General features: G+C 32.2%; 1 protein-coding gene across 1 annotated transcript in view; it reads right to left on the reverse strand.

The window, feature by feature from the left end:
- Window positions 1-13,667, reverse strand: part of CWF19L2 (CWF19 like cell cycle control factor 2) — a 106,117-nt gene that overhangs the window by 10,273 nt on the left and 82,177 nt on the right. The window contains exons 14-16 of the mRNA XM_081061758.1: window positions 10,624-10,740; window positions 3,261-3,416; window positions 1,297-1,377 (exon numbers count right to left, since the gene is read on the reverse strand). Of these exons, the coding sequence (XP_080917884.1) occupies window positions 1,297-1,377; window positions 3,261-3,416; window positions 10,624-10,740 (354 nt within the window). The remainder of the gene's footprint in view (window positions 1-1,296; window positions 1,378-3,260; window positions 3,417-10,623; window positions 10,741-13,667) is intronic.

Here is a 13,667-nt window from a genome sequence, read left to right on the forward strand (position 1 = left end):
ATGTACATTAGATGCCTTTTTTTCTATAGGCTCATACATAGGACATTTAGGAGAGGTTTTTGTTTTGTTTTTTTTAATATATTGACTGACCCAATTCACCAGCAAAGGGAGAGAAAAAGATTGTAAATATTATATTACCTTTGAATTAAAACTATCTTCAATAAATGCAACAAAATTTTAATCTTTTGACTGGAATATAATAAATGTAATAAGAAATCCTACCAGTCTCATGTATCCGGTGTCTGGCTTTCCAAAAGAAGAAATGGGAGAAAAATATTCTAGTGACATCTACTAGAAGAGGGGTCAGCAAATTAAAAAAAAAAAAAAAAAACTTTAAAAAGTTCCAATTAAAAAAAAATATTCTGGGCTTTGCAGATCATACAGTCTCTATTGCAGCTCTCAACTCTACCCTTGCAGCACGAAGCTGCCAAAGACAATACATAAACGAATGGGTGCATCTGTGTTCCAATAAAACTGTTTACACAAAGAGGCAGCAGGCTGGATTTAGCACACAGGCTGGAGGTTCCCAACCACTGCACTAAGCTATAAGCTCCATAAAGTCAGGGATTTTCTCTGTTTTGTTCCACCGTGTATGAAAAGAACCTAGAATTTACCAGTGCTCGGTAAGTAGGATGTATTCAATAAACTATGTAAACTAAATTAAGTTTTTAACAGACAAACAAAAAAAAATCCACAATTCTATTACATCTATTCTATTTAATTTATATTTCTAGGGAAAAAAACAGAGGTCATTACAGAAGTACTCAACTTGTGTAACTTGTATCTAAAAGTTGATCTGCAAATCACGATTAAACTATGAAACATGGTGCAGAAACTCCCCAAAAGAATAAAGAACCTGTAATCTAACTCACTTGTTTAAAGGGACGTAACAAGGAACCTTTGTATAAAGGGGGGAAAAATTAAAAACGAGTTCCAAATTCAAAATAGAAAAATGTTTCTCTCATTATAATTCCATTAACAAGAAAGCCCCTCTCACCACCTGTCCCACAGAAGCTGAGAAGCCCATGAGAGGAGCTCTCCTGGCAGTCTGAGAGCTGTAACAGCCAATTATAGGGACTACGACAGCCAGCCAGGGATCAGAAATCAACATTCAAACTAGCATCTGAACAAATATGTACTTGCTAGATCAGGTAGAGAGAACATAATTTCTTCTGTATTTGTAGATGAGTTACTTCACATTTGGTCATTCACCAAATGGTCTTTTTCTCAACTAAGATGTGGAAATTAATGAAGATCCTGGGTAATGTCTTATATTAATAAAGAAAAGATACTTACAGACTTTCTGATATCTTTTGAAGAGAGATCAATCAATTTCTTGTTCATAGACCACTCTTCATCAGATTCCATTATGGCTTTCTAAGAAATAGCCATTTTTTAATAAAAAATAATATATATGCAAATACAAAAAGACAGTTAAAAAATAAAATAATACAGTAAATTAATTACAGGGTATATTATACATGGTAAGCCATTATTTTTAATGTATTACGCTTTAATTTGTGTTATTTAAAACAAGAACTTGATTTTTTAAGTCCTATCTTTAGTCAAGATAATACTCTTCATTCTCAACTTTTGTACTGAAATTAACTTCAGATCCACTTTACATGACAAAAATAATCCTCAATAAGACCAAACAATTTAATATTGTGCATAATTTGTGAACATAAAAGTTCCCAAACTCCTTACTCCATTCACAGAAATCTACTCAAATAAATACACTTAGTTTTACTGCTCTTGTCCCAAATATGAAAAGAGTAATTTATAAGTTTTCTAGCAACCAAGTACTTGAACAATTTCTGGCCATGTAACAAAGAAGTGAAAATGCTGGGGGAAAAAATACATAGAAATGGTATTGTAAGAATTTCTAGGCTAAACAATAGGACTAAGATTTATGGTTAAGAAATGTTTAATAGAAAGACAGGCCAGGGTGATGAGCATCAAATAGTCTCGTTTTGTACAATATTATTATTAATGAAGAAAATTTTAAAGATGAAATTAACATTCAAATAAGCACAATTTAAATACATCAGATATACTGCTGTTCCCTATTTAAAAGGCACGGGTCACTTGTGTTGACATTATAATGTAGAATATTCAGTGTAAAATTGAAGTCAAAGACAATAAATGCATCTTTGATGATCATAGAAAAGCTTTGGTGTAGAAAAGTGACACCATCATGCTAAGAGATTTCTGTCACCCAACATGAGCACCAGTGGCTGCTCTATGTTGTGCCTTATACCTCAATGCGTATAGTCACAATTACCAAAGACCCCCATGTCCCCCCCACCAAAAAAAAAAGAAACCACTGAAAAACAGTATAATAGTCTCTTTCTCAATTGATTTTGCTTAACATAGGATTGGCATGGATTCTGAGATTGTCTGGCTTACACAACCTCCTATAATTGCATAATTCTTCAAATCAAAAAACCAGATAGTTTTAAAAAATTTCTAGACAAAAAGTAGATTTTTCACCACCTATTTATCCTTAAAAAGTTGTATAATCCTCTTTATTGGAATTTCCAGTTCACATTCATAAACTTTACCATCCAATACTGTATAAACATTTCATTTGCAAGTCTTCCTATACCACTTCACAAAATATTACTTCCTTTTTTTCATCGCTCATATTACTAGTTCATATATGGTTCTACATTTATGTATTTATATTAGTCTATAAATTATATTATATTCAGGTCAGCAAAACACATGCTATTTAGTAAAAGTTGCTTGAATATTATAATGACAATTAAGAACTCTAGTCATTTACTATATACCCAAAAATGTATGTTGAGAGTAGATGTTAGTTTCTTTTTACAAATAGCATAATGGGGTATTAAACACTAAACTTACATCAATAAATTGTCTCATCAGGTACAATTTGTACTGTTTGAATGTAACTATCTATGGTTCTCATGAATTTCAATAAGTTTTCTAGAGTTTATGACTATAATTTTGACTCAGAAGTTCCTCAAGGTAAAACCTGATTTTTAATTTGAGAAATGATAAATTAAAATAGAAATTATAAATTACCATTTGACAGTATATTCACACTTATAAATAACCATGCTTTTAAAGGTCAAAATCCCAAATTTCTTTATACAGATTTTTTTTGTGCTTTACTTCATTTCTTTCTGATATAAAATTTAAGTATATTGGAGAAAACTACAAGAATAAAGATAATGCCTTCATAAAACAGCTCTGTAACAAAAAATAAGTATGCATGTAAAGATTATAAATACCTTAAAATAGATGGGAGCCATATCACCCACTTCCTTCGGCAGAGGAATGCATTCATAAACCATATGATACTGTTTCTTCATGCTCAGATTAGTTTCTAAAAAGATGCAGTCCAATCCTTTATCTTTAAACATGTTTACCAATGATTTTCTAAACATCTGAAAAAAGGAAAATGGTTATGTAAATAAAACACTTAGAGAAGATTCAAATTATGAAAACAATAAAAAGTACAATGAATCTCTTTAAAATAAAAAACAAATAGTAAACAGTATCTGAACTCTGTAATGTTTGTTACCTTATAGTTACTTCCCTTTCTAAACCCACTACATAATTTCACATATGGCAACATTTTTTTAAACTGAAACTCATTCTACAGAGTTTTATGTATATATTAGACGGTTCCAGTAAACTAAGAAAAAGAAGAGAAAATCAAATTTAGGTGGTAAAATATGCAGAACTGACAGTAAAATCATAGAAAAACACCCAGAAGCCAAAAAAGATACTCTGAGCAGGTAGGCATTCTTAAATTCAGTAAGAGACAAGCAGAATTCATTTCTAATGTTTCCTCGTGCTCATAGCACGTTCACTTGTCGGTTCCCTTATGTATCTACTGACCATTGTAACCTTATATTCAAGCAATCCTCTATTTTCACACATAATCCAGTCCTACCAAGTGTATAAAAATTGAATATACTAAAGTTGAAAAGTAAGGGTGTTTGCTCCCAAAGAACTCATCCTTATTATAAAATCCCAATTTTTACTTCATTTACTTATTATTTATTTATTTCACACCCCCAAGCCTGAGGGACAGTTGTTTGTAGAGAGCGGTTGGATAGAGCTCAGATGTGGGGTCCAGGATATTCGTGTGTATTCACAGGACATCCCTTGTAGTACATGATGAAGCCAGGGGTTAGAAGAAAGGGGAGAGGCTGCAGACTAGGAGTCAAAAGCCACCTCTACCCAACCACCATGGGTGGACCTCCAAAGTGTCTGGGAATTACAAATTCAAACTTGGCCTCATACAGTATTATGTAAGTATATTTGTATAAGTAGGGGGATGAAGCGTTTTTTATTTAGATTTGTCAGCTTGATTTGTAACTTTTTAATATTTTAATTAAAATTTATATTATGATTATAAATCACATGTAGAAATAATACAGAACAATCCCATGTACCCTTAACCCAGTTTCGCCCAATTGGTAACATCTTACAAAACCACACACACCATGATATCGATATTGATACAGTCAAGATACAGAGCAATTCCCACGCTATGGGGATCCCTCCTGTTGCCCTTTTAGAACCACACTCATTCCCATCCCCCCTTCTGAAACCTTGGCAATCACCAATCTGTTCTCCATTTTTTAAAATTTTGTCATTTCAAGACTGTTATTTAAAAAACAAACAAACAAAATCAGATTCATAGAAACAGAGACCAAAGGGATGGTTACCAGAAGGAAGAAGGTGAGGGGATAAGTGAAAAAGGGAAATGGAATATAGTCAATAATATTGTGATAAGTTTAGACAATGACAGATGATTACCAGAAGTTTATACATTGTAAGGTATAGAAATGTCGAATCACTATATCGTACACTAGAAACTAATATAACCAATATAAGATTGTATACCAACTATACCTAAATTAAAAAAAAATTTAAATGTTATATAAATGAAATCACATAATTTTGGGGGGTTGGCGTTTATCACTCAGTATAATGCCCCAGAAATTTGACCAAGTTGCTGCTGAACCATTGCCTAGTTATACCACATGGAGACAGAAGTTCAGGTTCCCCACTTAGCCTCCGTTGACACCCAAAAAGGGGAGAGGCTGTGTAGGGGATGACGGACAATCTGAGTTCCCACCAGGCCTCTACTGATCACTTATTATTGACCACTCTTCACTATTCTGTTTTCCACTCATTTTATAAAATAAGAGCAAGTAAAAAAAAAATCAAGTTATTATAATTTGAGGTGAACTAGAAAGGTACCTAGTAAGCAACAGAGATGGGATTCACTTTTCATTTATATAAGCTGAACATAGTTTCTTTATTTCAGACACTCAATTTGTTGTTCAATTCAAAGCCTTGGTTAAGAATGTAAGGGAATGCAAACTTTCCACCAGCAATCTCATTATAGGTGATTGTTAGATAAATCATTACAGATGATTATTTCCCCTTTTAAAAATTCTGACTGAAGTATTATATTTTATAAAATCACATTAATAGAAATAGCATACAAACGAGGCTAAATTATGATAAAAAATAATAAAATATAAAATATTGGTATAGATAGCTAAATGGTAAAATTGATCATTCAAATTTTATAGTTGCCATGCCCCCAATCAGATTTCCGCAGACAAAAACCCTTCCCCAAAAGGGCCTTGTTAACTAAACTGTTTCATTTTCCTCCTCCTCAGCAAACAAGAAGACTGAATTTCCCAGCGTCTCTGAGACTTAGGTGTGGCCATATTTCGTTCTGAGTAATAAATGTATGTAGAAATCATATGTCACATATGAGTTGAAGCAGTTAAGAGGTAGTGTGCCTTCTCGTGTTCGTTTTCTTCCATCGCAGGGCCGAAGGAGAAAGACTCCACCACAGGAGAGTCATCACGAAAGGAGCCTGGATGTGTGAATTACTGCTCGGAGGAAATCTGCCTTGAAGAACTGTCTGTCCAGCCTACACTGGACTATGATACAAAAAATTAACTTTTGCTGCCTCAAGGTACTGTGAGTTAGGTTTTATTTGCAACAGCAGTGAAGAATAATAAGATGGGCAATTAACTGACATCAGTGATGTGACTGAAGCAGCTAATGAACCAGAAAGTGACCAGTTAACCCTATTGTTCCCTCTACTCAGCTGTATGTCCCAGACAGTCACCTTCACATGCACAAAACAACTAAAAAACAAAATCAAATGGAAACATGTATACATTTGGTTTTATAACATAGTTTTTTTAGAATGTCTCTATTTTGTTAACTGTTGCTATATTTCTGAGTTTTTATCTATTATGAATATTTCCACTTAACTTTATTTCATTATTTAGTTTTGTAGTGAAAAGATCATTTTATATAATAGAAAAAGAAAATCATTCCTAGAGTGGAACTATATATTTGAAAATTAAACTTTTATGAAGATGAGGAATAGTGGATAAAAAGCAGCAACAACAACAAAAATTTACATAATCCAAAGATTATCTCACAAAATGCCTTCCTTCATGTTTGTTCATAATTCTTTCCTGGTTTAACTGTTGGATGATTGTTCTAAATTCTATCTGGACAAGAGTGAAGACAGACTCAAGATCATCATGAGTTATAAATGAAAACTCAAAAGTACTAAATCAGTAATGAGGCAAAACTAATTCAATATTATAAAATATATAAACATCATACTGATAGCTTTAAAGAGGACACACATGTTTAAGTTCTTCCCCTCTATGTACATAAACGACTTGAATTTAAAAATATGAGTTTAATGGTATAATTTGAGGTTAATCAACTCCATTAAAGCAGGACTTCCTCCAAGCTCAATATAACAAATACACTATACATATTTAAATAATATTCATTTTTTTAAAGTTGTATGACAACAGTGAAGAAAGCTTTTTAGTTCAATATCCTAAGATACCAAAACTATTTTATACTTCAGAGATATGTAATCCCATGTTATGGGGATGACATAAAATTCCCATATTCCTAGTAGAAAACACTTCATCCTTTGGGTAATCACTGTTTTCCATATTTCTAAACTATAATTACTCACCTAATTGCCGTCCATCATTTAGTTAACAATGTGGACTAAAATCCCTTATAACATATTTAAGTAAACTATACTATAGGGTGTTATAATTCTTAATATGCATCAAGTCACATTACAAAACGGCAAGTAAATATGAACAAACAATTTTGAAATGAAAATTAAAGTATAATATTTTCCTTAACAATATCAAAGCTATTTAGGGTTGATCATGTAATAGTAACACTGTAATTTATTCAAGTTTTCTAAATAAAATATGTCTAACTAAAGATAAAGTTATCCAAAGATAAATGTTATGAAATAGGACAGAACATACATTTTTAACTTTATACCCTTCACGGAGTGACCCTTCAAAAATGACATTCACATAACTTTTAAAACAATACAAACTTACTAAAACAAGAGAATGAGACAAAATACACTGTAACATCAGATGACCCCGTGTATCTGACTTAAACACTAGAAAGCTGGTTCACACCTAGGTGGGGTGGGGGCAGGGGGCTTAGGGACAGTAAAGAAGAAAACATGCCGCACTTCAGAGTCCTCAGAAGGCTCAGGAACTGGTAGTGCCAAGTAATTATGGAAGTAAAAGTGAAGGTGTGGTGCAAAACAGATGGCGTGCTGAAAGTCTTTTGGAAAAGCAATTAACATGCCAGACTCCCTCCTCCACAACAGCAGAACATTATAGGATTATCCTTTAGAGACAGTGTTGGGCTGGGAAAACCAGCCAGTTAAGAGTATACAGTCTGAAAACAGGGGCATTATAGGAAGTGTTATTAATGTTCTCAAATGTTCAACATTCTGCCACCCCAGCCTTCTTCCCCAGCTCAGCTCCCAGAACACTGGTAAGTGACTTAGATGCTCTAGGCCAAAGATTAAAGGAGTCTTTCTAGAGATTCTGACTGGCCCCAAGGAAAGGATCTAAAGGTAGCAACACAGGAGGCTGCCCAGTAAAATGGCCCAATCATATCACTACACAGTGAAGCCCAGTGCAGATAAATATCAACCACCCCACCGCTACACGGCTAATCTGGGATATTTTTAAAATGGACTTACAGTGTCTGACTATAATGTATGTTCAAGCATATTTGTCAAACTGGTAAAAATGCATTTAAAGGAGGCAGAGTTTCATTATATATTTAAGAAAACTGAAAATTTGGATCTTACTCATTCGAATTCTGTGATTATTCCCCTATGCTCTGTTGAAACTTATTTTTGCATTTTCTATTAAATATAAAATATAAAATTCATTAAATGTTACTAGAGGATGGCGATAAAAATCACAAAGAAATGGCTCCTGTATTTGCAAACAACATATTTTACTTAAGTCTAATCCTTTTTTAAAAATATATTCTCTAAAAGAGGTAAATGACCATAAGGATATTCATCAAGACATAATTTGAGTTTTTGTACATATTTTAAGGTAAAAACAAAAATCCAAAAATGCTACATTTCTTTAAATAAGCCAGAATTCAGATATTTTATTCATCCACTATCTTACAGTAATTTACAACTTCTAACAACTTTTTCTTTCACAAACAAAAAGAGCTATTATTTGCATAAAACAATTTGGCTTTTCCTCCTTCACTCAACTTTCCATAACGCATCGGCTTACAAAATCTGCTAAACTATAATGTAACCTGCAGTAGAATATACTGTTCCTTTGGGCAAAATTAATGAATGATTTTGTCTCGGCATTTCTCACAACCTCTGGATTATCTTATACCCATGTTCTCAGTATATGTTGTACAGAATACATTTCTTCTTTATCCACCTCAATGTTTTTCATCAAGTAGCTTAGTTTCTTACAGAAATATAAAACACACAGACCAGATTCCTGTATTACTTAAAATCTTTTTGGCACTGTAGTTTGCTCTAAGTTAAATCAGTTTTGCATGTATAAATTTTTAAAAGGCATTTCAGAAAAGTTCTAAAATAATTCTGAAAACCAGATTTGCATACTTTCCACTTTAAATTATTTACTGCACTGGCATCCATTACTAGGGAAAAAAATTTTTTTTCATGTCAAATATACCGAGGGTGCCAAAAAAAAAAATGTATACAATTAGACACTTTGGTCACCATTGCTCAAGCAGTAGTCTACTGTAATGAGAAGTGTGTGGATGCTGATGGTAACCATTTTGAGCACCTCTTGTAACTGAAGAAGTCAAATGTGACTTGTATTTATCTTTTGTTACCAGTATATATTGAGTATTCCAATTTTAATAGTTTTCCTTTCTTTAAATGTGTATAAATTTTCTTGGCATCCTCTGTATTTGTTCACATTCTTAACCCTTCTACCTTTTGACTTTCTCAGCATAAACTTAAATATTACAGGGAGAAAGAGACTAAATTTTATTGGATATAGTCAAAATATCTCCCCTTTAAGTATCTTTATCAGCATGATGCACAGACTCATACAGTCTCTCTTTTGAAATCTTACAATTTTCACATTTTTCTAACTAGGAGTCCCTGTAACCCTTAACACAAGAGTTTCATTCGTTCTTTCTTTTTTGGTCATTATGAGGTCTTGAAATAATTCAGCAGCAATTTCACCCATGCTGTGCCTTTCAATTTCTGGAAAATCAGACGCGCGTACACACATACACACACACACACACACACACACACACACACACACACACACACAATAAAATCCCTGAATCCAAACCCTGGGCCAGGTTATGAAAGGGAAAGTGAGGAAATTAAACCTGGTAACAAAAGCACAGGAGCAAAGAAAGCCAATTCCATTACAGGAAAATATGAGAACTGCTGAATATAAATGTTTCTCTAACTTCCCCAAATTGTTTTTCTATTATCTGAAAAATAACTTTCCTTTTGGCTGTAATTTATTAGTTTATTGTGGTAAGAATGATTATTCCATGTTCCACAAAAGCAAAGATTAGAAATCTTACACTGATTTTTTTTTAAGTAAAAATAATTATTACTTTGTCACAGTATATTTAGTAGACAAAAGTTTTCAGTAGTACACCTGAAGCCAATATGTCAATTATATCTCAATAAAAAAAATATTTTTAAAGCTTTCAAAACATTGAGTCTACAGAGGATCATGATGAAAATATCATGGGCCATACCGTGTTTCCCCGAAAATAAGAGCTAGCTGAACAATCAGCTCTAATGCATCTTTTGGAGCAAAAATTAATATAGTAAATTATATTTAGTAAATATAGTAAATTATAGTAAAATAAGACTGGGTCTTTAAAATAATATAAATATGATATGATATATGATATGATATGATATAATATAATATAATAAATATAATATATATAATACAATATAACATAACATTACATAACATAATAATATAATATAATGTAATATAATATAATATAATAATATAATACCGGGTCTTACATTAATTTTTGCTCCAAAAGACACAGTTGGAGCTGATAGTCCGGCTAGGGGACCAGGGTAGATTATTTTCTGGGAAAGAGGGTAAATATGCGCACTATGGAAATGTACACCAGTGTTTAAGTTCAGAAAGTAAAATCATTGGACAAAGGTATAAAACCTGTTGGAATTTACCACAATAGTTTGTAAAAATTGCTGATGAGCATTACAATAATAATGAGCAATATCATGCTGACCTGAATTTCCTCCCAGATGTCTTCATCCAGTAAGGTAGCTGCTCTGTGGTGTTGCAAAGGGACAATCAGGCAGTGCCCCTCAGTAAGAGATCGAAAGTTAGGTAAACATAAATAAACCTATTGGGGAAAAAATGAAATGTTATTGGTATTTATTTTCAGTTGCAACAGATGAACCCCTAGTAGGGAAACATGGCTAACATTTAATAAAATATACTTGTTTATAAGCAATATATTTTATTTTAATATTTTAAAAGATAAATTTAATATTTTAAAAGTATTATAAAAGCCATGAAAATTGCTTTTAATAAATTGAAAATAGCACGAGTCTTAATTTTAACTGTTCTACATCAAAGATTAAGCTTACCGAAAGACAGAATGGCTATATGCTTTCAAAGCCCTTGAAACAATACAATTTTTGCAAGGATTTAATAAAAAGAAATACATGGCCTAGTAATAGCAGAGAAGTCTAACTTATGCCTATTAATTTAGGACTTCTTCTCTCATTGGCTCAGAGAAGAGAATTAACCAACTAAGAAAAAAAGGAAATAACTTCTGTATGGCTTCACTGCTCTGGTTAAGTTTTATTTAGTTACATACATGTATTACCTACAACTTGGTGCTATTTTTCCATTATAAACTATCTTTTTTTTTAAAAAGGGTCAATTAGTATGTATGCAGTGACCAAATGTGTGCATAAATAATATTCTGCAGAGGCTTGATCTTATTTTCTGTTATTTTTTTTGTTAGGTTTTAGCTAGAAATATTTCATATGGCAGACAATGTTTATTTAAGAAAATAAGGCAAAATTTTAAAACTTTGCTGAGAAAGGACAAAGTAGAAGTAGATATGGATATTCACCTACATTTCTAGTAAAAATCACAACCATATTCACAATGAAAAACGATTTATTAATTCTAACAAATTTACTGCACTAATGTAAGATGTTAACAACAGAAGAAACTGGGTTTGGGGTACATGGAACTCTGCAGTGTCCTCTCAATTTTTGGATAAATCTAAAACTGTTCTTAAAGAGTCTAGTTTTTTAAAACAAAAAGTAAAGCTCTGTGTTAAGACAAGGAAGTGGCTAGATTACTTTTACTTTAAAAAAAGGAGGAAGAGGCAGGGACAGGTGATGACCAGAAAATAATTTAACTGTCTGACTGTAGTAAGTACTAATATAGTTTCATTAATACATGTGGATTTAAAACATTAACTTCAAATATTAAAAATTCAAGCTGAATGAGAACTATTAAATTGCTTTGGAATACTACTTATCATTTCTGCTTAACGGCAAAGTAATTTCTTAGAAACTCATAATCAAATATGATTAACATGGTAATAACTAAAAGGAATAATTTATTATTGTTTATCCAGATTAATAAAATAACCTATTAACTACAATCGATGAGATAGGCAGTCAGTGCCTTAGGAAATGGATGAAATTCCTCCCAATCAATATTTCAAATATTTATATATTATGATATTCACAGATGAAAGGATGAAGGTTTTTAGAACAAAGATGGCATATTAAAGCATAGGTGAAGAAAGGAGAGACTCAAATGGTTTTAAAATGAACCAGAATAAAAAGGCTCCTCGAAGAGGAAAGAAACAGATCAGCCAACTCTCAGTTAAGTTACAGGCAAAGAGAAGAATTGGATACCCCTGGAAATGACTAATTGGAAAATGTGGATTACTTTGTAGCAGAAGAGGAAAGCTGAGAGGAATGGGAAAAGGAATGTATGCAATAGTAGAATGAGTTAAAAAAAAAAAGAAGAAAATGTCTCTTTACTGGCCAAGTTTCCTTCCACCGCTGAATGAGAAATGCCTACTTTGGTATTGAACCTCCAAAGCAGGAGGCTAACAAAAGGTTCGCACACATTATCCTCTGTGCCTCCCTGCATCCCGCCTGTCTTCAGTGCACTTGGGAGAATGAAGTCATTGAAAAACACCCAACCTTCTCCTAAAGCACTGTAGGAAAAATTTATGGTTAATTTCCTCTTACATTGTTTTTAAAGGTAGGAAATCAGACTAAAGGAAAATGAAATATTTATACATAGTGTCATAATTATAAAAATGTAAATGTGTATGTAAAGGTCTGGAAAAGAACTTAGAAAAATTAACATAACTAACTGGCTTAACTGTGTGTTTTTTAATTGATTAAATTTTGAATGGAATTTTTACATTTTTTTCATAAAGTATGGAAGGAAAGAAAGAAGAAAAAGAAAGGTAAGGGAATAAAGAAACCAAAATCCAAACTGATAAACTGACTATCTTAACAACCTAAAGATACTAAAAGACTAGAGTTGGAATAGAAAAACTAATTCTTCAGATACATAGGAGTGTGTACTTAAGTGAATATACAAAATAAACAAGCTAATTAAGAAAAATGTATAGTATGTTCCTAAAACTATGACTTCTTATAATTAACATTCATTCATTCAACTTCCTCTCTCATCAATTTTCCTCCCTCACTCCACTCCAACTACACTAGTCTTCTTTCTGTTTCATGAATGCCAATTTCATTTCCATCTCAAGGCTTTTCACTCACTGATGCCCCTTCCTGAAATATCAGTCATTCATATCTTCACGTTGTTTGCTCCTTCTCATCATCCATTTCTTTACACAATACCTTCCCAGGGAAGCCTTCTTGACCACCTTCTCAAAACATACTCTCCTATCATTTTATCCTATTTTCTTGCTTTATCTGCTTTATGACAAGCAGTAACACTTTCTTAAATCAGGGAAATCATTACTTAGTTTATTTTCTGCACTATTTCACTAGAATACAAGCTCCACAAGTACATCAGAGTCTTTACTTTCACCATGATAATTACACAAGACTAATTAGTCTGATGTATATCAGATAAATAATAATGATTTACTTAACATAAGAATTAAATCACCAAATATTTATTGAAATAAGTGACTATTATTAGTGACTATTAAGTAAGTGATTATTAATATTTATTGGAATAAACATGCATGCTTGGTATACAATGATGAATATAAGTTATCTATGTCTTTGTGGAACTTAGAGACTATTG

The sequence above is a fragment of the Rhinolophus hipposideros genome, assembly GCF_964194185.1.
Source record: "Rhinolophus hipposideros genome assembly, chromosome: 10".
Taxonomy (NCBI): domain Eukaryota; kingdom Metazoa; phylum Chordata; class Mammalia; order Chiroptera; family Rhinolophidae; genus Rhinolophus; species Rhinolophus hipposideros.